Source organism: Lutjanus erythropterus, chromosome 10, assembly GCF_056507025.1.
Source record: "Lutjanus erythropterus isolate fLutEry1 chromosome 10, fLutEry1.hap2, whole genome shotgun sequence".
In the NCBI taxonomy this organism is placed as follows: domain Eukaryota; kingdom Metazoa; phylum Chordata; class Actinopteri; order Lutjaniformes; family Lutjanidae; genus Lutjanus; species Lutjanus erythropterus.
Genome location: NC_139326.1, coordinates 13,869,753 through 13,892,774, shown reverse-complemented (window position 1 = coordinate 13,892,774; position 23,022 = coordinate 13,869,753). Strand labels below are relative to the sequence as shown.

The 23,022-nt window shown below is 40.0% G+C and overlaps 1 protein-coding gene across 1 annotated transcript in view; it reads left to right on the top strand.

The window, feature by feature from the left end:
• dapk1 (death-associated protein kinase 1) overlaps positions 1-23,022 on the top strand; it is an 87,457-nt gene that overhangs the window by 57,071 nt on the left and 7,364 nt on the right. Inside the window, exons 12-20 of the mRNA XM_084728274.1 lie at positions 614-733; positions 2,847-2,945; positions 4,622-4,720; positions 6,339-6,437; positions 7,156-7,353; positions 8,273-8,470; positions 12,332-12,430; positions 18,729-18,806; positions 20,874-21,090. Of these exons, the coding sequence (XP_084584400.1) occupies positions 614-733; positions 2,847-2,945; positions 4,622-4,720; positions 6,339-6,437; positions 7,156-7,353; positions 8,273-8,470; positions 12,332-12,430; positions 18,729-18,806; positions 20,874-21,090 (1,207 nt within the window). The remainder of the gene's footprint in view (positions 1-613; positions 734-2,846; positions 2,946-4,621; positions 4,721-6,338; positions 6,438-7,155; positions 7,354-8,272; positions 8,471-12,331; positions 12,431-18,728; positions 18,807-20,873; positions 21,091-23,022) is intronic.

The window sequence follows — 23,022 nt, the reverse complement described above, 5'->3', positions numbered from 1 at the left end:
CTCTGTAAAAAATACACGTCAAAGAGAAAATAGAACAGATTGGTAAAACCTCTCCATCCTGTGACATGAATAACAATTTTCAGACGGTAAAAATCCCCAAAACAACTGTGTCGACAGTGAATCCTCAGCAGGCGGTTTGCTGCTCGTACATATTGGTGTTGTATTTGCAGCTCTCCTGAGGTGGCTCAGTCATGGCTCCCCCAGCAGGGAGGTTATGTCGAGGAATGTAGCTGGAGCGTCACGCTTGGCCGAACAAATGCCACATCAGCCTTGCCCCCCCCCCCGCCCATTCTCCTTTCCTCCTCACCTCCCTGCCTTCCTCCTCCTCATCTCTTTGTGCAGCAGAGCATCACAGCTGATTTCTGTGCCGTCCGGCTCAAGGTTATTGGGTCACATGTCACAGACGACAAAAAAAAAGTCTAGAAAGATTTTGAACCTCAACTGCAGACACAAAAGAAACGTCTGTTTGTTTCTGTGTGTGTTCATGCATGAGGAAAAGATGAAAGAGAGACTTAAGGGGGCATGTGATAGCGAGAATTCACAGGATTAATGTTCACAGGGTGGGATCATCTTGTGAACAGCAGAAGAGTAACTATCTTTCCCACCCATACAGGATGAGGAAGACTCCTTCGTGATGAAGGCCATCATCCACGCCATAAACGACGACAACGTGCCCGGTCTGCAGCATCTGCTCGGCTCCTTGAACAGTTACGACGTCAACCAGCCCAACAAGGTGACCAACGCAGACATACTGTACAGAAAACCCCCAAATATTCTGTTCTTTTAACCTTGTTTTGTTATGTTGTGTTCTTTTAAAAGTGCGACATGTTTCTTATTCAGTTTTTTCTAAAATAGCCAAACATCCAAGCGTGCAGTGCAGTCCACTTTACCCACACAAACAGACTAGTCCAGTGTCATCACTGAGGCAGCTGATTGGTCAAGGGCTTTGTAGCCATGAGGAGGATGTCTTCATGCTCTAACCCCCGAAGCAAGTATGACAGCCTCATTTTAGGGACTGAATGGAAGCTCCTGATCACAGGATTAAGAAGTAGATTTTGTGTAACTTGTGTTTGGTCCTTCCAGATATCTGTTACTGTCATGGTTGTTGTGTGTGGATGAATTTAGAGACGGAGATGAAGAGATGATTTGGTTTTCAAAAGAAAACTACAGACAGACTTAGATATTTAAACGTACTCCTATGACATAATATTATTTGCAAGGACAAAAGTCATGTACTTTCACAGCCGTTCTTGTCGTTATCACTCAAAGATGGTCTCCAAATCCAATTTTTTCACCTAAGCCAGTTCTGTCCCAGCAAATTTCCCTCAGGTGTAGTGAAGAGGTCATTTTGCTCGACCGCAGTATAAAACTAAATGAAAAAAAAGCATCTGCACACTCAAATCTTTGCAAAAATCTCTTCAATTATCAAGCTTTCTCTCAGAGACCATCTCTAAAGCATGAACGGGTATTAAGTGAATGCAGCAGCACAAAAATTTAAGACATAACTTGAGAAAGGTTTTGCTGCATTCCAGACAATGTCGCAGGTCGAAATTTCCCAGTAGAATTTCCAACTTCCAGGCTCAAAGCGTTCCAGGTGCGTGATGCCAAAAACAAACAAAAAACACGGCTGACTGTGCCACATTTATTGAGTTGGGACTTAATAACATCAGAAAACAATTTACATATAGAACAGGTTTTAGAACAGGAAGTAGGAATGTTTGAGTTTGAAGATGTCTAGAATGCAGCATTAATGCAGAACACCGTCAATCGGGCGAACTTGTGTGGGGAGACCTCAAGGGAATTGTAGTCCAGGCTGTGGTGGACTACAAAAACTGTTTTAAAACAGATGAACAGACTGAACACTCTTGGCTATGATCATCTTAAGCAGAAGACCTTTCTGTGTATTAAAAGGCAAGCAATCAGCTTGAGAAACAGTTTGTCATCTACATTTTTGTCAGTTTATCTCTCTGTCATAATGAAAAAACTAGAGGATGACATTGAAATAGAAAACAGAGATAAATGTTTTGAGGTGGAGGACAAAATCAAATGTGACAGTTTTATTTACAGGACGAATAGAACAATAAAGGTGAGTTGGAAAGGGTCCTCGGCTGCATACATTTTATGAGAGAATGAGTTAAGTGCTGAGAAGAACCAAATAGTTTTTGTTTTTACATCGAACAGCCTGACGGTCGGTTGCCTATTCAGACTTAGCAACTCCCTCATCTTCATTCTGCTCGCTGTTTCAACGGAGACGGCTGTTTGTTGACAGCTGATGGGCGATGGGGGGACGTGATGTTATTAAATTCAGTGAAGTGAGGAGGAAAAGAGGAGAGAATGAGAATACAGCAATATGGAGAGGAGCAGCAGAATAACATGACAGTTGGTAGCAGAGAGCTTCTTAGAGCTTTATAAAGAATGTGAAAAGGAAGAGGGAACAAAATCTGAATTACTGCCGGTAATTGCAAGGTTTTCTAACTTTGTTCTGTGTTTAAGCCCCAGGAGCTGGTGCAGTAAAGGTCATCTTGCCATTTTCTTCCATCCTCTCCATCTTTCTTTTCTTTTTTTACATCAGATTGCATTTTTCACCCCTATGCAGACACTGTAAAACATAAAAGACTTCAGCAGTTTCTAAAACCTGTGATATGTCCATCTTTTTTCATTTCCTGAATGTCTGAACTTTTTTATTAAGAACCGGTGGGAGAAAATAAGCCTCCTTCCCCTGTGTCCTTCATGTGTAATTACATGCCATCAGATTGAGGTTCACACAGCTCCGTCTTTTGCACACATTAAAGCATAAAGACATCATGGTCTCTGAAAGCTAAAATTGCGATGTGTGTACGTTGCAGCACGGGACTCCTCCCCTCCTGATTGCAGCTGGCTGTGGCAACATTCAGATCATTGAGGTGCTGATGAGAAAAGGTGCGGAGATCCAGGCCCATGACAAGGTAACAACTCATCTGTTTGCTATAATCATTGAGATTCTGACAAGCAGCTGTGGACTTTAATAGTCATGCATTAACGGCGTCAGAGCAGAAGAATGTGACAGACTGTCATTTGGATTATGACGGAGGATATCTACACTATAAATAAATGTAGCCAGGTACTCATTAGTATAGCAGAGGGTACTGTGAGAATAGCATATGCTACACTGATATGTTTTAAATAGTCTTTTTAAATAGATATTTGATCTGTACATGCGCAGCAGCCTCAACATATGGTAACTTCTCCAAAACTTTTCGGAAAATAAATGAAAACTAAATATTTCCATAAATGAAACTCACTGACTGTACAGTTTTGACATAAACATGAGTTCAAAAAGTATATAATAATTCAATATTATGGTAATTTGATATTGATAGAGCGTGCAAGTCCTCAGCAACAGCCCGAGTTCAGTTCCACCCTGTGTATCATCCTCTGCTCTCTCACCCCCTTTTCCGTCTCACTTCAGCTGTCCTATCAGCAATAAATGGTGATTCAGGTGATATATCAAATAACAAATTTATTAACTGATTTTAATTTTTGAATAATCTGCAGGTTTTTCTCTGGAATAATTAATTAAATCAATCATCAAAATGTCAAAACATAGTGAAAACTTCACAGAGCAAGTTCCCAAGGTGATATGGTCAGATGTCTTGTTTTGTCCAAATTCAATCCAAAAAAGGCAGAGTGTTTTTGTTTCCGCTGTTTCAGAATGATAATGGGTTCAGTCAGACCTTTTTCCTGTGCTGACAAAGCACTATAACATGTTTAAGTATGGAGATAGGTCTGGCTGCGCAAGACAAAGTACAAACTGGCAGCAACTGGAAAACAAGTCGATGTAAAGTTCAGCTCGTTATCCCCAAAAAATAGCATACTGCTCCAAAAACACATACTGGAGCCAGAGCTCAGTGACTGCCTGTTGTCTGTCTGCCAGACTGCATTAACACATTGCTCAATTTAATTGCTCAATTTAACCCTACTCCTTTTAAAGATTATTGATGCTTTCTCACAGCTCATAAACAGACACTCATTTAGTGAACATTCAGCATTAATTTTAATTCAAATTAACATGAAACAGGCAAACAAAAACATTCTGGCCTGGAAAGAAGGGCACGGCTGTGGTTTTGTTGTCAGAGTAGCAAGTGTTTCAACTTAGCATAGTTTAGCATCAGTTTCCTTAATTTCTGATGACGTATCGTGGTCATTGTATGACTTAATTAAATATATTACAGATTTCTCATTTAAACTCACTAGTCTAAGACCTGTTGCATGTTGTCAAATTGTCTGGTATATTATAAATCATCATAGAGCAGTCAGGATAACAAGCATCAGTGTGTTATGTGCAAATTACTATCACGTTATAACCAGTTTTCAAGCTAGTCCAGTTTTAAACAGTTACAGTTAGATGACATTCAACAACCATTTTGCCGGTGCAGCTCTAAATTCATAAGAGTAATGGAAATGGGAAGGCAGGATGCTGTAGCACCAAAATAGTTGTACGTTCTTTGTCAGAAATTTGCTGTGCAGCATTTAGAAGGATGTGTTCATATCATCTGGCTACAGACGCAGTCCCAGAGAGCACGATTTTTATAGTAAAGGTCAGGGATAAATCCTGGAATTTTCTTCTCTCTTGAACCTTCAGAGTGGAGCCAACGCTATCTACTACGCAGCGAGACACGGCCACGTGGAGACCCTGAAATTCCTCCATGAAAAGAAATGCCCTCTGGATGTCCAAGATAAGGTGAATCAAGTGCCTCTTTTCCCCTCTCTGCATGTCTCACACATACAAACACACACGCATGTGCAGAAACACACACATACTTGCTACTACTCACCACACTTAGTTATCTCTCAGCAATTACTCACACTCCTACCCATCAAACCTCTCGAGAAGCATTGCTTTGATTCTCCAAATGGCCAGATAGACACACACACACACAAATTCACACATTCACACTCTCCACAGTGAGCACCTGGGGAGAAAACCAGTTACTCTGGCATTTTATCAGCTTATTTGCTGTTGCTATAGAAACAGGTCTTGCTGAGGAAGATATGTGTGTGTGTGTGTTTGCTTTTGATGCTGGTGTAGCCTCGATCACAGAGCTTGCTCTGGCAGACGAAATCCCGAAAGCATTTTCCAGTCTCTTCATCATTTTACCTGCTGGTGGTGTCCTCTTCTGTCTGTGAACACTGACGCCGAGTACAGTCGTCCTCCACCAGACCAGAGCTAATCTGCACTCCAGGCACTTTCCTGATTATTATCTAGCTCCTGTCCAAGGATCATTAAAGTTTCATCTCACTTTATTGCACTATATAACCCTAAAATCACAAGCCGAAGTGTCTGTACAGGACCAAATAATTGTTTTATGAGAAAGAGGAAGCCACAAGACCTTTTCAGCACCTTTTTAACAAGTGAATCTTTTCTATCTTCTGTGTTTTTATGTAATTCCCCTCATTAAATAGATCTGTAAAGCTTTTTTCCAATATAAATCCAATTAGATGCTATTTTAAGCGTTTCACTTTCCCACCTACGAGCAAACATGGTGTCTTGGGTGTTGTTTCACATAAGCAGCTCCACTGCTAACGAGCCTCTGCTCTGACTGGCAGCCATAAAGTTAAAGCTGATGGATCGATTTCTAACGAGTGCTATGTCTCCTCACACACAGGAAAGTAAAATCTGAATGTCTTGTTTAAGTGCAAGTGTTGGAAAGTTGCTGACTCAGTGGAAATGGCATGACTTAACAGGAATAGGAGTTTCACTTGCCTTCCATAAAAGTATGAAAATGTTAGGGATCATCAAGTGTCAGTCTGTCAGTTATGTTTTAAATTGCATCGTACTGTCAAATGTGGTTGGTTTTAACATTGTCTGTCATGAGACTATTATAACTGCTTCATGGATATTTTTCCTTGGGAGCACTGTACTGTACTGATTTACAGAGTTTCCAGATGTCACCTGAAGTCTACTGGTGCTACTTTAGTTAAAGTCAATAGAATTATTCATGACACGGTTATAAAGTCATTTAAGAGCATAATAAAACTTACTGACATCTTTATGACATGTCAAAAATCAAGGACAAGTCAAGGAAATGTCAAACACATATGGCAGTTTAATGTAATGTTAAAACATAAAGTTGAATAGTTTCTTGAAGTTTGATCATATCAAGTTGTCATGACAAAGACACTGTCAACTTTGCATTTAAAATAACATTCTTAAAGACTTCTGTAGACCCCTTCAAATAAACTGTTACCAAATATTTTTCCACATGGGAGTAATTACTGTATTGCATAGGCATCACACTGTATATTTTGCCTGCTGTTTTTTTGTTGATCTTGTTTTAAGTCTTTGTTGTCTTTCTCAGTCGGGGGAGACTGCTCTTCACGTGGCAGCTCGCTATGGCAACGTGGATGTGGTGAGCTACCTGTGCAGCATCCGTGCCAACCCAGACCTGGCTGATAGGGTAAACACATGCACACATGCACATAAACATGCAGCAAAATGACCCGAGTGGTTTTTAGAGAAAGTTTTCTTCAGCCAAAGGACACAGGGGCCTCATGACATAAAAAAAATTCCTAACTGTTTGTCCTGACTTTAACTTTCACACACAGGGAAAATCCTGTCTTGCTATTACTGAAGCAATTCCTAAACTCATGGCGGTGTCCTTTTAGTTTGGATGGAGACCTTTGAATCCACCCACTCCGCTGAGTTGGCCGTTTCTCTGGACTTAAGTGTAACAAGTTGACAGTTCTGACATCAGGCTAGTGTCCTTTCCTATCTTAGACCTCATATCTTAACTTAAGCAATCATAACTGGAACTGTAAACTCAATTCTTCAATCAGCACTCGCCCTGCCACGTCTTTATCTGTGTCTACAATGTACACAAGACTTCTTATGTCCGGGACAACAGATGTCTCACCCCACTTGTCACTGGCTAGCTATCTTGCTGTAATCGAAAACAAAAGACATCTGTTCAGTTTTAGCTTCGATGGGTCAGAGGCATCAGTAGTGTCCTTTTGGGAAGTTTATTGGCTGTCATGCCAGTGTGTGGAGTTTGGACTGCGGCCCAAACAACAAGTGGTCATTCTAAACTGAGACAAGATAGGACATCGGACTTAAGAAATGTCTATAATGAGCCCCCTGGTTTTTAATTCTTTTGCATTCTACATTTCCATCTCCAGGAGCAGGAGACCCCGCTGCATTGCGCTGCATGGCACGGATACTCGGCAGTAGCCCGAGCACTTTGCCAGGCGGGCTGCCATGTGGACGCGAAGAACCGCGAGGGGGAGAGTCCGCTGCTGACCGCATCAGCTCGGGGTTTTGTGGACATCGTGGAGTGCCTGGTGGAGCACAAGGCCGATCTAGAAGCAACTGACAAGGTGATCAGCCCCAAAACACTTCAGCTCAGTGCCACTCCTTCAATGGATCCAGGATTTATTTAGGCATAATGTAACATAATTGCAAATATAAAAATAGTAATTATGATTTTAAATAACCTGCCAACACTCTTAAGTTTTAAGGGTCTTGACATTGTTTATTAGAAGATAATCTTTTCATTGGTAGACTAATTAGTCCATGCATTAGTTATGTCTGTTTTCTGTGTTATTATTCCATAAAGTTGTAACTTGAAAAACAAATGAATGAAAAACAACAAGATACTTATAATCTAGGATTACAAAGGTGCAATGTGGACCCTGTAGTCCTGTAGTTCCCTGTAGTTCAATTGGTAAAGCATGCGCCCCATGTCATTCCTCTGCAGCGTCCGCTGGTGCAACTTTCACCTGTGGCCCTTTGCTGCACGTCAGACAGGTTTCAATGGACCAATGAAAGACATAGAATACTGAGAATACAATACCACAGTACATCTGGCCCAAAGTTAAAAGAGAGAAACGGGGCATCCTGGTGGCCAAAGGTTTTACTATGCTGATCATGTGATTGCAACCTCCCTGATTAGGTCTGGCTGAGAATCTTAGTTGCATGTCATTTCCCCTCTCTTTCCGCCCTCATTTCCTTTGTGCTCTCTGGTAAAGGCCAAGATGTATGTTAAAGAAAAAATGAAATGGATGTAGCTGGTTTGATCCTCTGATTAAAGCTCTCTCACTAGTGATGCATCTAAAATAAGAGAATAAAAAAGACATTAAATACGATGAAAACCTAACAGCTTCATTCACCTGTCAGGACATCAGAAACTGATTGAATGTCTTCATTTCTTCAGTCCTTTTACCCTGCTGTTAATTTCACATCAGCTTCAACAATCAGTCAGGTGACACGGAGGATTTACGTTGCGTGTCTCTGCAGGACGGCCACACAGCCCTCCACCTGGCCGTACGGAGGTGTCAGGTTGAAGTGGTCCGCTGCCTCCTCAGACACCATTGCCACCTGGACCAGCAGGATCGCCACGGCCACACACCACTGCACATCGCCTGCAAGGACGGAAACCTGCCCGTCGTCACGGCAATCTGCAATGCCAAGGCCAGCCTTGACCTGCCCAACAAGGTGAGGACAGCCACGCCCCACGCTCTTTTACAGTGCCATTGGCTAAAGGGTCAGTTCACCAAAATTAGGGTGGGGAAACCACCCAGTTTTGGTGTTATCTAGCCAGGTTTTGAGATATCAATATATCTGTATACATATGGAAACATTTCAATCTCCACCCCAAAAAATAACACCAACCCTATTGCTGTTAGTTTTTCTAGATTCTCCTGGTCCTTGTTTCTGGGTCCAATTTAATATACTGTTTTCTAAATTGGCCATGTTACTCAAACTAATAAATATTTTACTGAAAGCTGCATGTAGCATGAAGAACCAAACATGTAAAATTAATAGATTTTATGGTTCACTCTGTAACTGTATGTATAAGTGTGTATTCTTGTGTGTGTTACTGGCATTATTAATATCCAGATGTCAGAACTGTACTGACACCTGCAGCATTTTAAAACCATGTCCTTGTATTAAAATGTTCCTGTTAGCACTATGAGTAATTTTAACACTCGTCTTACGTAATTTCCAAACACAGCTATTGTTTTTCAGCTGCCAGCCACACGCAAGCAGCATTATGTGGTGCATTTCACCACCTTGATGAGTCAAATCAAAATTGTGTTTTTCTACAAGCATAAGCAGCCAGACCGAACTACAACATATGGCCAAATGTATGCGGACACCCTTGTCCACCTCACACTGCTTTTCATGATCCCTTTATCAAGGGATAAGTTAAGGCTACAGCAAACAATATTTGGACAACGGTGTGCTTTAAACTTTGTGTTAACAGTTTATGCAAACCGTATTCCTGTTTCAACTTCACCTCGGACCCCGCTAATGCTCTTGCCTCTGAATGGGAGCAAATCCGTGCAGTCAGGTTCTAAAATCCTGTGAAAAGCCTTCACAAAGGTGGAGGCTGTTATAGCTGCAGATCAGCGGTCTGAAAATGAGATGCTGATCCACACATTTTGGGATTGTAGCAAAATTCAAAAGATTTGGATTGATACGGAGCATTAGTTATCAGGGATTTTGGGAGTGAAATTTAATTTTAATCCATCAATTGGCATTTTTCAAGCTCTGTTAAAGACACAGTGAGGTATCTGCAGAGGTGGATTTCTCTTTTTATCTTCAGCTGTGTTACAGAAACTAGTACTCAAACATTGGAAATCTACATATCCTCCTACACAGCTACACAGGAAATGTTTTAATATTTGAAGGTGGAAAACACAGCAGCCATTGAAAAGAACAAATGAACTCGATTTGGAACGATATGGGGAGAAGTAATATAAGCATTCACTGCATAAAAATTGTGGTCTTTGTAATTGAACCTGGCTCGAGGTTACCTGGGACATAACAATTGGGCCAGAATCTAAAGGACTTTATGGTTGTTGAAGTTTCAGTTGGTGATGTATACTGTATGTTTTTATATTTAACATATTTAGTTTAAATTGATCAGATAAGAAGATACAGAGGTTGAACCCGTGTGTGTGTGTGTGGAGTAAATATTTGTTGTTGTCTGTTTTGTTTTGTTTTTCTGTCTCATATTTGTCGTTAAGATTGTGGGTCTGATGTTATCACAACAAATATGGCTTCAGTGCTCAGATGTCCATATACTTTTGACCACGAAGTTATGCTGTTCATCCAAGCTAAACTAGCTAGGCCAAACAGAGGGATAAATAAACACAGAAAGCAAACATATTACAGGGATTAAAGGGATTTGTGTAAGTATAAATACATGCACCCTGAGGATTTTTGCTGTGTGATCCAATCTAATGGGCTCGTAAATCTGGCATTCAGTTTATTCCTTGTAGAAATATTGAATCTAGGTCTGTGTGTTGTTGAAAGTTGAAATTCGTGATTTATTTAACACCAGTTTTGATTATCTGTGAGCGTTTATTTGGCCCCAAAATCATCTTTATTCTGCTAACTTCTAACAAGGCCGTTCTCAAGGAAAATGCAGCTTTTTTTTTCTTATTTGGGTGAACTGTTCCTTTAAGGGAGCTTTCATGTACCTGGTTTATATTTGACTGAAGATCCCATCTTGCTTTGCCTCCCTGTCAGGCACGACTTCCCACACACGTCTCTGCCTGTGGTGATTTCACATTCTATTTTGACACCATCCATGTTAATGTATTCTGCGATGGGATTGCTTTTCCCAGACACTGGTCGGCCCTCTCAGCTTTTTCACATTCGGAACCATTTTCTTCCCAGAGCAGTTCAGGGAAGTGATGTGCATCAGGAGCACTGCCGGAGACATTGTGATTTATTCATTATTTTCGGTCTCTGCTTGTCTTTTTTTAAGCTTATCTAAAGCAGCGTATCTCACACAGCGGAGTCTGTGCATGTATTTGTCTTCACTGTCGGCTGTTGACACTGGGGAGGAAAACGAGAAGGGGGGAATTGAAAATGTCTCCTGTTCTGTATACAGAATGATTGCTTCCTTTTTTTTTTCAAATTGTGACAAATGGGTATTGATGGAAATGCTGCTTTTGAGTATGCTTTTGTAGTGGATATTGATATTTTCCAAAGCTGTTTTTGTATGTTTAAATATGTTTAAGAAGAGGAAACATATTGTGTTGAAAAATAATGATGGTAATAACATGAACTCAACACAGTGCTCCTGCTTTAATTACAAGTTTTATTTTCCTGAACCCCACCAGAGCTCCTTCTACCAGTCAAACAGAAGCAGGAGAACCATAGCAGGACCAGCAATTAGACCCATTGGCTATTTACCTCTAGCTATTGTGGAAATTGCTTGCTATGCTAACAGTAGCAGTAGTAGTGACTGAACAAAAACAAGTTGGCACCTTAAAATCACTCACATTGCGTTGGTGTACTATATACAAATATTCACTCTGGCTCCCACTTCTATTGAGGCCTGCAAATTTAAAGGTACAATATGCACAATTGTTTGTAAGTGTACCATTCTAAGTTGGCCCCTCCTCCCTGGCTCAACCAACAAGAGAGAGTCCGACCAACCTACAGAGCGCCACTAGCAAGAACAAGGCACTGAATCAGAGAAATAAAATGGTATTTTCTGTTTTTTTTCACAGCAGTAAAAACACAAACACGCACCCACACCTCTGGAAAACACTGGCTTTTGTGCAAAGCAATATTGCTCTGCCTTTGTGTGTTTATGTGTGTATATCTCCTTCTGCAGCTCTCACAGACAGAGAGCAGAGAGACGGACCTCAAAACCTGCGCACTGTATTGACTAAGGGCTACACATCACTGCCAAACAGGCAGTCCACAGCAAAATAATGGGGAAAATAAGAAATACAGGCTCTGCAGATACACACTCACAACACACTTCTAGTGGCTAGTGATTATGTCTATTCATTGTTTGTTTTGTTTTTCAGAAAATACCAAATAGTATGCCTTTAAGTTTGCATCTCCTGTTTTGCACAATCACCAGACAGTCACCTTTTTCAACTTAAAATGTGCAGATGTGAACAGCCAGCTCATTGAAACACTGATGCAGTGTTTTAACTATTGGAAAAAATCTTTTGTCATCATATTTTATACATTTTAACACTACTTTTCTATAAATAAAAATAAAAAAATATAATTTGTGATTGTTCTTAACATCTGTTTACCACCCGCTTCAGGACTTTTACATACAACACATCTGTGTATGAAGACAGCAAATGTTGGCACACGCCATGTTAAGTTCTGGATATAAACCCAAATTGTACAATTGGCCATGACCACATAGCCGTGTCCTTAACTTGGGCTTTCGTGTCAGTTTCGGATTGTTGATTTCAATATCAATCAATCGTCAGTATTCACTCTGTCCATTGCTTTTTGGGTGCTTTATTGTCACGCCACCTGGTGTCGCCTAAAAACTCCTCTTTCATGTTTTTCTCTTTTTTAATCCAGTATGGCAGAACTCCCCTCCACCTGGCTGCTAACAACGGGAGCCTTGAGGTTGTCCGTCACCTCTGCCTGGCTGGAGCCAACATTGACGCCGTTACCAATGTAAGTCACTGCACAGCTTTCTCTTTTTCCGCTGTTTCCCTTCACTTTACAGCAGCGGTGGATTAACCTCGGTCATAATGAATTATGGGAGAATTTATCTTAGGCACTGCAGGTGATTGTGGAAGCATTTATTTCAGTATAATCCAAGGCAGCGTCTTGGCATTTTGATTAATTCTGCTGTAACTAGTTTATATATGAACACCCCTGTTCTCAGTAGGACTGAATCTGTGAAAATGTAAAGAGAATTTGCCACCATGACAGGTTTTATAGTATTTTCTGAGGGATGTTCCCATGGCTCAATGGAATGGATGACATATAGTATATAAGCAAAAACATCTCTGTCTCGATTTGTTCGAATGATGGCTTATTTGTCGGCGAGTTGTTAATTTTCTGCTTGATCTGCGGGGCATGTCACTGCACACTCCTTACAGACATTCTCAATAAAAGTAGAAAAGCTGATGGCAGCTTTTAACTCGAACTGCGTTTAATCTGCAGGAATTCATTATAAGCACTGTCCTCCTGATACTGAGCTGCACTGCCTCTATTTCCACAATCTCTTGTTCTATGGGTTTTAAAGTTCAAAAATCTTAATGTGTTCCCTCCTTTTTATTATTGAAATTGATTTGACCTCTTGAACCCCGATAAGTACTACTAAGTACAAGGCACTTTTAAAGCTTTGTATCATTAATATGAAATCTAAAATATTCAAACCCAAGGTGTCAGTTTTTGTACAGTAGCTATTACAACATTACATCAGATAAAAAGTTATATTTTGTGTTCATTATTTTATGCACTTTGCTTTTAAATAATATATCCATAATTTAGTGCCAATTATAGGTTTGAGAGACAAAGTTCTGAGAGAGTTATTTGAGTTTAACTGAGTTTATAAGCACTAGTTGAGTTTCAGAGTAAGAACCACTTGATTTAAAAGTTCAGTGTATAAGATTTAGCAGGTTTTATTGGTAGAATTTGGCAGGAATGGAATATAATAGTCATAGGTATGTTTTCATCATGTTTTCATTACCTTAGAATGATCAATTAAGGATGCGGGTCCTCTTTTACAGAGTTCAACATGTTGCACTGCCATATTTCTACAGTAGCCCAAAACCAATAAACGGGCAAAACCAAAACACTGGCTCTAGATATGGCTTTTTGCTAGTTTTGCTGCAACTGTATGATTTCTGCATGCTTGGAATCAGAGGACGAGGTGAGCAGGATCTAGCTGACATTTGCATTATACATCATCACTAGTAGATGCCACTAAATCCTACAGAATGGTCCTTTAAGTCCAAGTAAATATAAACATTATCCATTTTATTTTTTGTAAATCTGCAGTAATGCTGAATTTTGTGCTTGCCTTTAGACAAACTTCACATTTTTACATGTTCAGCTGTCCTGCTGTGCACCGACTAAAAAAATACTCATGTAGTATTACATTTGAATTAATTAATCACAGGTGTTGAACACTGTTTTCCCCCTATAATTATCACCAAATTGCACAATTATCTCAGGACGTGATTGGGCTGTAACTATGGACCCTTAAAATGAAGCTTAAGCAGAAATAGTTTTCAGTGCAAAAATATTCTGAAGTGGATTTCTGTTGTGCAATCAAAAAAACAAAACACTCAGATTCGTATGGATTATTTTTATTATAATGCACAATGAAGAAGTGAATGAGATGTCAGTCGTGGAAAAACAAGATAATTACCATACAGAGAAGAGGCTCAAACATCTCATGGCTTCAGTGAGTTGTTTCTGCAGAGTCTGAGCAGCAGGTAAGGTGCTGAGGGCTCTGACGGCTGCAGGCTATGAGCTTTTATCAGAGTGTTCAGGATCAAATAGAGAGCAGACTTGATGTGAGCTGTCAGAGACCCGTTTCATTCCTTTTGTGTTCATGCGAGAGCGTTCGACCTCTGAGATGGACAGGAGTTCATGTCCAATGATTTTTAGATCCTGTTCACAAAACACATTTTTTCACTGCACCATGCTCTCCAAACTGCTGGAATGGAAACTTTAATCTTGTTCATAACCTCAGCTCTGTCAGCTGATATTTCTCCAGGCTTTTTTTAAAACATGTAGCTTTTTTTTTTACCCATGTTCAAAGAGCACATAGATTATTGTTCAAATTTTACTGGCCAGAACTTTCCCAGCATTCGGCTGGTGGCTGATGTTACTTTTGGGCGCTGCATGAACCACCCGAGGGCTTGTTTGAGATCCTAATGGGCTCTAATTCTTCACATGTAACATTATCTTTCATTGAAATTTGCACATCAGGAGCTACACACTGTGTAGTGAGCATAGAGATATTTCAGTCGCCTGGACTCAGTGTGTTCAGTTTTAATTATTCTTTGTAATAAACCTCTCCACAGTCTCAGACCTGTTTCACCCATCTGTCTTTGACATTCCTCTAGTGGGACGAACAGTCAAGCCACAAACCCCAAAGACCACAGTTATTTATTTGCCACTGGACATACTTTATTGCGGCATAGACATTATTTCACTCTGCTCTGGTCAGTAAATATCTTTATCTTCAGCAGCTTTAAATCAGATAATCAGATATTAGAAGACATTTTATCGGACGCTCCACAGCCAGATGTCACACTGCCACACTGAGGTTTCTTTTTCTCTCTCTGCATTTTCTAACTGTTAATATTGTATGACAGCTGATGTGCTGTGCATGTTTAATCTGCAAAGCACATATGGAGATGTATAATTCATTGTCCAGTGGCCTGCGGTCAGTGTTTTGTTGTGAAGCAGCTGAGTGAGGATGCAGTAAGCTCAGCGCTCACTTTCTGTGATTTGCTCTGTCTTAACGTGTCTTTGGATAATGAAAGAATATAATTTGTCACACGGAGGGTTAGCTACAGGGGACCAGTTCACTGAATTATGAGTTTGAATTAAATTTTCAGCCTCTGTTGTATCTCATTATTCCTTTCTCTTCAGTCTCCCCTTTTGTTCTGCCTTGTCATTGTCAACACAGATACTTTTGGATAAAGTGGTCAAACAGTCCTAATCCATTTCAGCAGAAACTTAATCTCGAACAGAGGCGTAACACTTTATTAAAACCATCATTTCTAAATGTTAAAATGATTTAACTTCCATTAATAGTTATTTTACTGTTAAACACTGAAATTATGATTAATTATCTTTACTAATTATTAGTAGTGATAATATAAATGAATATAAAATAGTTCTATAAATTCAATTACATTAAAATTTAATTATATACTGTTTTCTTGTTAAATGGTTAATAAACACTGTGTGGTGCTTCAATAAACATATGGATAACCAATATAAAGGTGCAAGTGGTGTTTATAAAACTACAATTGCTTAATGGTTTATAAAGTATTTATAAACATTATTTGATGTTAAAAGTAAAATACTATTACCTAAAGTTTAATTAACAATCAATTTGCCATTTATTAATGATGGTTATTATAAAGTCTTACCCTATATAGATCTGATATCCCAGTTTTGTGGTGTATACATATATAACACCAGCCAGTCACATCATCTGCCAGTAGCCGAGCAGCAATAGTAATAGCCGTAACACCCTGCCATCTGTAAGCGCGAGCCCCATGAATTTGCTCACAAGTAAATCCCACTAAGTGGTGAATTTTTTATTCGAGCTGCACTTAATTTACATTCACATTTCTGACATTTAGCCAATCCAAGCAACTTAAAGGTCGGTGTACTCAGCACTCTTATAATGTTATGTGACCTCATCAGAGAGGCTCTGTAGAGAAAGAAATACTAAGATGGGAATAAAGTTAGAAAATAGTAAGGCTTTTGATCAAAACTGTAAGTACTATTAATTGATATTTCCAGATTAAACAGGATCATTTCATAACAAACCCAGCTGAACGTCCTTTGCTGTTACGGCGTATAGAAGTGGGAAGCTCTCTGTGGGCGTTTCAGGCTGTCGATGCAGCTTTTCCCTGTGCAGCAGCAGCCAGAGCCCGACAGTGACAGATGGCCGCGTTAGTGAAAGAGACGTGAAACTTGTCGGGATTGTGGTGTTTCTGTGTCAGTGTGTTCAGGGAGAAGTGAGGAGGGTAACAAATTAGGGCAGTTCTAGAGCTGTACGGAGGGCAAGAATGACTGTGCACATACTGGAAGTGTGTGTGTGTGTGTGTGTGTGTGTGTGTGTGTGTGTGTGTGTGTGTGTGTGTGTGTGTGTGTGTGTGTGTGTGTGTGTGTGAGCTTTGCGGACTCTGCAGCTGTGATTAATCTACTGAAATCAGCTGTGAGAGTACAGTGCTTAAAGGGGAATGCCACCACTTTCACATCAAGGTCCGTCGACAGGTGTTGGAGTATTACTGCATATGAGAAAAAACAATCAATGAAGACTTTTGTGACACAGAGGGTCTGATAAATTGCCTCAAGTGATGTCATTTGAGTCAGCATCAGTTGGGTCAGCATCAGTGAGCTTATCAGACCTCTGTAGCCCCGCTTGAGGCTCGAGGCTGCATTAGCCGCTAACAACATAACACAGCTGAATCTCTGACTGGATTGTCTGTTTCAGGATTGCAAATTTTGTGTGTTTTCCTTAACCATTAGCTGCAAACATTAACAATCAATATCCATAATTGATTACACATTTATTAATTAATGTTACAAAGTAGAGCTGCAACAATTAATCAATTATTCATCGATTATTAAATTAATCACCAACTATTTTGATAATTTATTAATTGTTTTTAGCAATTCTTTAAGAAAAAAAGTAAAACATCTCTGATTTCAGCTTCTTAAAAGTGAATATTTTCTGGTTTCTTTACTCTCATATGACAGTAAACTGAATATCTTTAGGTTACAGACAAAACACTGATTGATATTTTAAGATATTTTTCACACGGGGCACACGCTCCAGCTACCGAACCACCCCACCATCATCGAGCAGCATATTAGTTAAGTGAAATATTCATTCATGAAGCATAAACAATTTAAACAAACAGAATAAAAAAAACAACAAACAACAAATAATGCTCCCAAACCAAACTGTGTCAAATGGGGCACATTTACTGCCATTTTTAGACTGACAGAGCAAACAAAGAAAACCGTGAGAAAAGGTGTGAGCTCCAGAGAAATGGTACACAAAACATACATTATCAGTTAATACATTTTTAATGTGTTGAATTCTTAATTAATGGTTAATTATTAACATCCAAGGTCTGTGGTTGAGTTGCACTGGAGTTCATGTCGGCACCAGGTTTTGACAATGTAGAAGAACGTGCGGAATAAAAAAAAAATGATTCCTCTGCTGCTAATGCTAGTGATGGACCAATTAATCAGGCCATTAAGCTGGTATTTTGAGATCATCAACCGATGCCTGCGCTCAAGAGGCCAATAAACAAAAAAAAAAGTCTACAGAAACATTTGCTGTGGAACAGTTTTACCTTGGTGAAAAGTTAGTTTGGAGCCCTTTACAATAACTCTAATGCAACCTGCTATAAATGTTTGTCTAAATCTCCTCGGTCATCGTCGTCTCCACACCACAAATCAGTGCTAAATCAGTGAAGCACTTTTTAAAATGTATAATGACTGGGCATCAGAGAGAATAAGTGTGAGGTTATTAGAGGTCAGTTCTGTAATGTGACTTGTAGATTAGTGTTTTAATTGAATGCTGCACGCCGTCCTCACAGACAAAATTATCCAGGTTGCTGAGGAAACAGTGCTCTTCCTCTCTAGCACAACAACACCTCACAGTAGTGGCTAAAAACGGGAGGGCTCTAAAAAGACCGAACAGACTTGTCTTTGTCTCTCATTTTTCTGGTTGTCTGTCTAAAAATACGTGATCAGTATCTTCTCTCATGATTTGGTAAAGCTTCTCACATGATCCATGGTTCACACAACAACCAGCTTGAACAAGATTACTGTCGAAGCTGTGTTTGGTTTGGCCTCAGAAAATCTGACGTTTGAATGAGGAACAAGCATCCGTCGGTTTACAATGCAGCAAGATATTTCCATTGTTATTGACAGTGTGTTGTGCTTACATCCAAAGTGTTGCTTCTTCCAGGAGCAGTGGGTTTCTGCTGCAGCGAACACAAAGGCACAGTCTGAAAAGACAATGCTTGCTTACTACCAGCTGTGTTGCAAACTTGCTGATGTTGTTGCACGTGTTGCTGCATGAATTTCTTTGTATTGCAAAGACTAAAAACTATCAGACATTAGACTTAATAAATGAAATGTCAACAAAAATGTGTATTAGAAATACACAAAATGTGAGGTATTATTTATTTGCTCAAGATCTCTCTCCTGTGTATATTTTTTTCACCTTTTCTGTCCCCCTCTCTCTCAGGATGGAAAGACAGCAGAGGATCTGGCTTACGTTGATCAACATGAACCCATCGTTTCGTTGTTGGGCAAGCTTAAAAAGGTAAAGAGTGACACGCACACATGCACATCGAAGCCTGTTAACAAATATGACAAGTGAAATGAGTGATTTCTCCATTACATCACCACTCGAATGCAACAAAGGGGAGAGAAAAGACCTAAACTCTGCTTTATGCATAACCAGGTTTCACAGACACTCATCACACTTGGTCTATTTCAGTGCAGAGGCGTGGAGAGAGACGTCTCCAACAGGAAGGTGTTAGATTTTAGCATCCCACCTCGGCCCTTTAGCAATTTTAGAACGTGTAGCAGCACTTTGCACAGCACATAGATAGGTAGGTAGATGATTGTTTTATTTTAGCTTGGAGCTACTATTTTTGACAGTAACACAACTAGTAGCTTTCAGAATATTAGAATTCAACATTAACTTAACAGTGATACTATTCTGTGGATGATTTCATTTTATCATTTTTCATTTTTTATCCAGAATGATATAAACAATATTAAATGTTCAGACAACGTGACAGGAAACATGCTACCTTGCATGACATTCATTTTTTCCAAACTGGTTTGCTCCAGAGCTGTATGTAAAGTTCAGCCCAGTGTTCCCAGTAAGATCCACCAGAACACACAGAGGTTTTTTGTTTGTTTGTTTTTTACCTGAAGCTTAATGTTACCAACTTTTCCTCCGATCAGATTTTCCAGAAAACCTGCTGAGATTGAGTGCAGAGCGTGAAAACATGACAGCAGCAACTGTGAAAACAGTCATCCTCTGCATATGCTGGGCTAATTTCAGACACTTTGGCACATTGAAGCCAGTTTTGAAAGAGAGGCTGACTTCCCATGAATCCAGAAAGGGGGAAAAAAAAAAAAAAAAAAACACGGTCTGGTTCCTCTAAGTTTAAAAGACCACACGTCCAGTTCAACATAATTTGTTTCAAAACGAGAAGTTGTCGATCTCAGATGTGCTCAGATGTGAATCACATTTATTGAAATTAGAAGCTTTATTTATTGAATGTGTTAACATAACCCTGGTGGGAGTAGGGGGTGCTTTCAGATCCCACACAGCCACTCACAGAATGACTCACCTATTGGATGATTTAAAGAAGTGTCTTACATGTTAACAAATGCTATCTGTTGAATTGGCAGAATTACAACAGGGTACAGAGGAGCCAGTCGTTTGGAAATGGCTTTGGTTGTTTATACATCTGAGTGTGCAGCATGCCCTATTTCTTTACGCAGAGAAACTTTGTATATTAGTGTAGTGGATGAATCTGTTCGAATAACATCAGAGTAATTTGAGTGTCAAAAAAATTAAAGTGATTCATTGTGGCTGCGTGAGGTTACACAGAGCATACATTATGGTTGTCCTTTTATGTTAGCATGCTGACATTAGCATTAAGCTGCCCTAAATACAGCCTCATGGAGCCTTTAGCATCGCAGTGTTGTTTTTGTGATAATTACCTTGAACCTGGCCTCATTCGTCTGTGCTGCATTTTTCATTATAACACCCTGTCACTAAAACAGACGGCTGATTTTGAAGTGGTGTGTCATCATTTAGCAAGGTGATCAGTCCGTCACCACCCACTGCTACTCAATTACACTGAGAGTTTGAGAGAAATTGAGTGTTTCATTAGAAGAGTATAAGGGTGCAGTGTAATATCTTAACATTTGGGCTGTTATCCCCCTCCCCTCACCAGTACAAAAACTTTCAGTGGTGCAAAACAGTCAGTAACCCCTGATCTAATATGTACACGCTTTCACAGCCATCTACAATCTGTTTCCATTAGAAACTATTGATCTGTTCATGGTGCGTGGAGGCAAAGTGTCTGCAAACATCACACAGCTGTTAGTTCACTGTTGTGAGTTGACATGTATATATGACATGTGTTGACATGTGTTTCTGCTACGACTGCATGTCTGATGTGTTTCTGAAAAAGAAGAAATAGTAGGTGGAACCAAATTTGATAAAATGAAGTCTGTCGTCTGATTTTTTTGGGGGGTTCTTAAAATGGAAACGTGGGACGCCACACAGTAGAGAAACATGTATCTAAGTGTGACCCAAACTGTCAGTGGGTTTTAATACATCCTTCTTCTGCGTGGGTGTCAGGACAACCACAAACTGAGCTACATCCAGCAGCTGCGGCCCACTCAGACCGTCCAGCCCAGGATCAAGCTGAAGCTGTTCGGACACTCCGGAGCCGGGAAGAGCACCCTGCTGGAGTCTCTGAAATGTGGCATCCTGCGCAGCTTCTTCAAGAGGCGGAGGACACGCATGACCAACACAGCCCGCCACCCCAACTCCCCCGTAAACTCCAAACCTGCTGGTAGGTGACAGACGGCTCTGGTGAAGCTGAGATAATCCTTCACAAGATTAAGCTTTCACCTGCCAAGAGCCAGAATGATTTATTCTTCCAAAACAGGCCAGAATAGTTCTCTTGCCATTCTATTCAGAGCATAGCAACTGTGTTCTTTTAATTCTCATTCCTCTTTTTAGACTTTCATCAAGTTCATCCTGACATGTAGTCCAACAGTTTTCACATTTTCAAGAGATTTCTGAAGCATGAAAAAGATTTCAGGTTACCACAACCTGGTTTCTTATTTTTGTGAGTTTGGCAATCAGTTTTTTAACATTTAAAAAACTTAAGAGCTAAAATGTAAAAAGATTACAGATGGGGCAAGTTGGTGAGTACAGTGTTTTTACAACCTGCAGAAACGATGGTCAAAGCTACAAAAATAACTCACCAGGTGAATTATTCTTTACATAATCCTCGAATAAGGATGAAGTAAGATGTGAAGTAGGAGGCGTGGCAGCAAACGTTTAGCTGCTGGTTGCATTTCAGAAATTTGCAGAATAACAGTGTGAATTCTTACAGAGAGCTGCTCAGTATTTCCAGCAATTATCTGCTGTTTGCCATCCAGATCAGTGCCCCATCTGTGTGTGTGTTTAGGCTTAGTGTGGAGGATTTTTGCGCAGAACTTCTGACTTTGGTGACCTCCACTGAGCATATAAAAAAGACAGCGTGGCAGACATGAATGCATGCCAATAACACACATCACACGATCCAACGCAGGGACGTTGAGGTGAATGGGCTGAAAGAAAAACATAGAAAGCACAGATTTTCACCAGGATTTCTCTTTTTTAACGAACAAATACATCCTTAGGCTTTTTTTTTTTTTTTAAATCACACCCCATAAGTCCACACGAGCAAAATGAAAAGCACCAGCACAAACGTTGCCCTGCTTCTCACCCCTGTTCACTGAACAACTAACCCAGTGACCCTTCACCACAATTCCAGTAACCCTTTATATTAACCTCCAATAACCCTAAATAATCTAGAAACAGTCTTACTGTTTACTGCTCCTGGTCTGTGGCAAGACTCCCTGACATGTTCAGTGTAGTGGAAAAAACATGACTGAACACACTCACACACTCTTCAGTCTCTGTATTTGCACTCTCTCTGCCCTCCCTCTCTCACACACATACATGCCATTGTGTTTCCCTTAAGCGCTCTATTTTGCGACGCTCGGAGCCATTACCTCACGGACAGCCGGGATGTGATGCTCGCTCAGATAATGGTCAGTTACGTGAACCGTATAGTGTTACCAATCCCACCCTGTATACTATCTTGGAAATCTGTAGCCTGTGTCAGAGCTGAAGGGAGGTTGAAAGAACCTTTTCTCGTTCTTTCAATTCCAGCTGAAGTCGGTAACGGTCTTTATTGACTCTGTGTTATATCTGCAGGGAGACGTGACATGAGTCCACAGTGAAACACAAAGAAGCAGGGCTGAGAGGGAAGGAGTGCCGTCATGCCGTCCATTTGTTCATTTTTTAGATTTTACTTCAAGCAAACTCAATACAAGCATCAATTTTTTACTCTTGTAAACCTGTCAAGAGTCAGCATGTGGCACGTTCAATACATATTTATCTTTATGTAGTGTCAATATTTTTAACTTTATGATGCTGTTGGACACAAAGCTAAACTTGACACGTGAAAGTGTTCTGCACTCTGTAATGCTTTTTGGCCTTTCAGGCTTTAGTAATCGGTAAAACAGCACTGAACAACGTTGAAAACCGGTTGTGACTAAAGCTTGAGGTTTTTCTATTTTCTGACATTAATAAATCATGCTTTCTTGTAAGACACTTCAGCCTGCCAAAAAGTGAAAAGGTGTTGACACAGACATATGAACAACTTTGCTTCCCTGGAGTCTAAACCTGCAGCAGCCGTTATTATTAAAAAACTGCCTGACCTAAAACC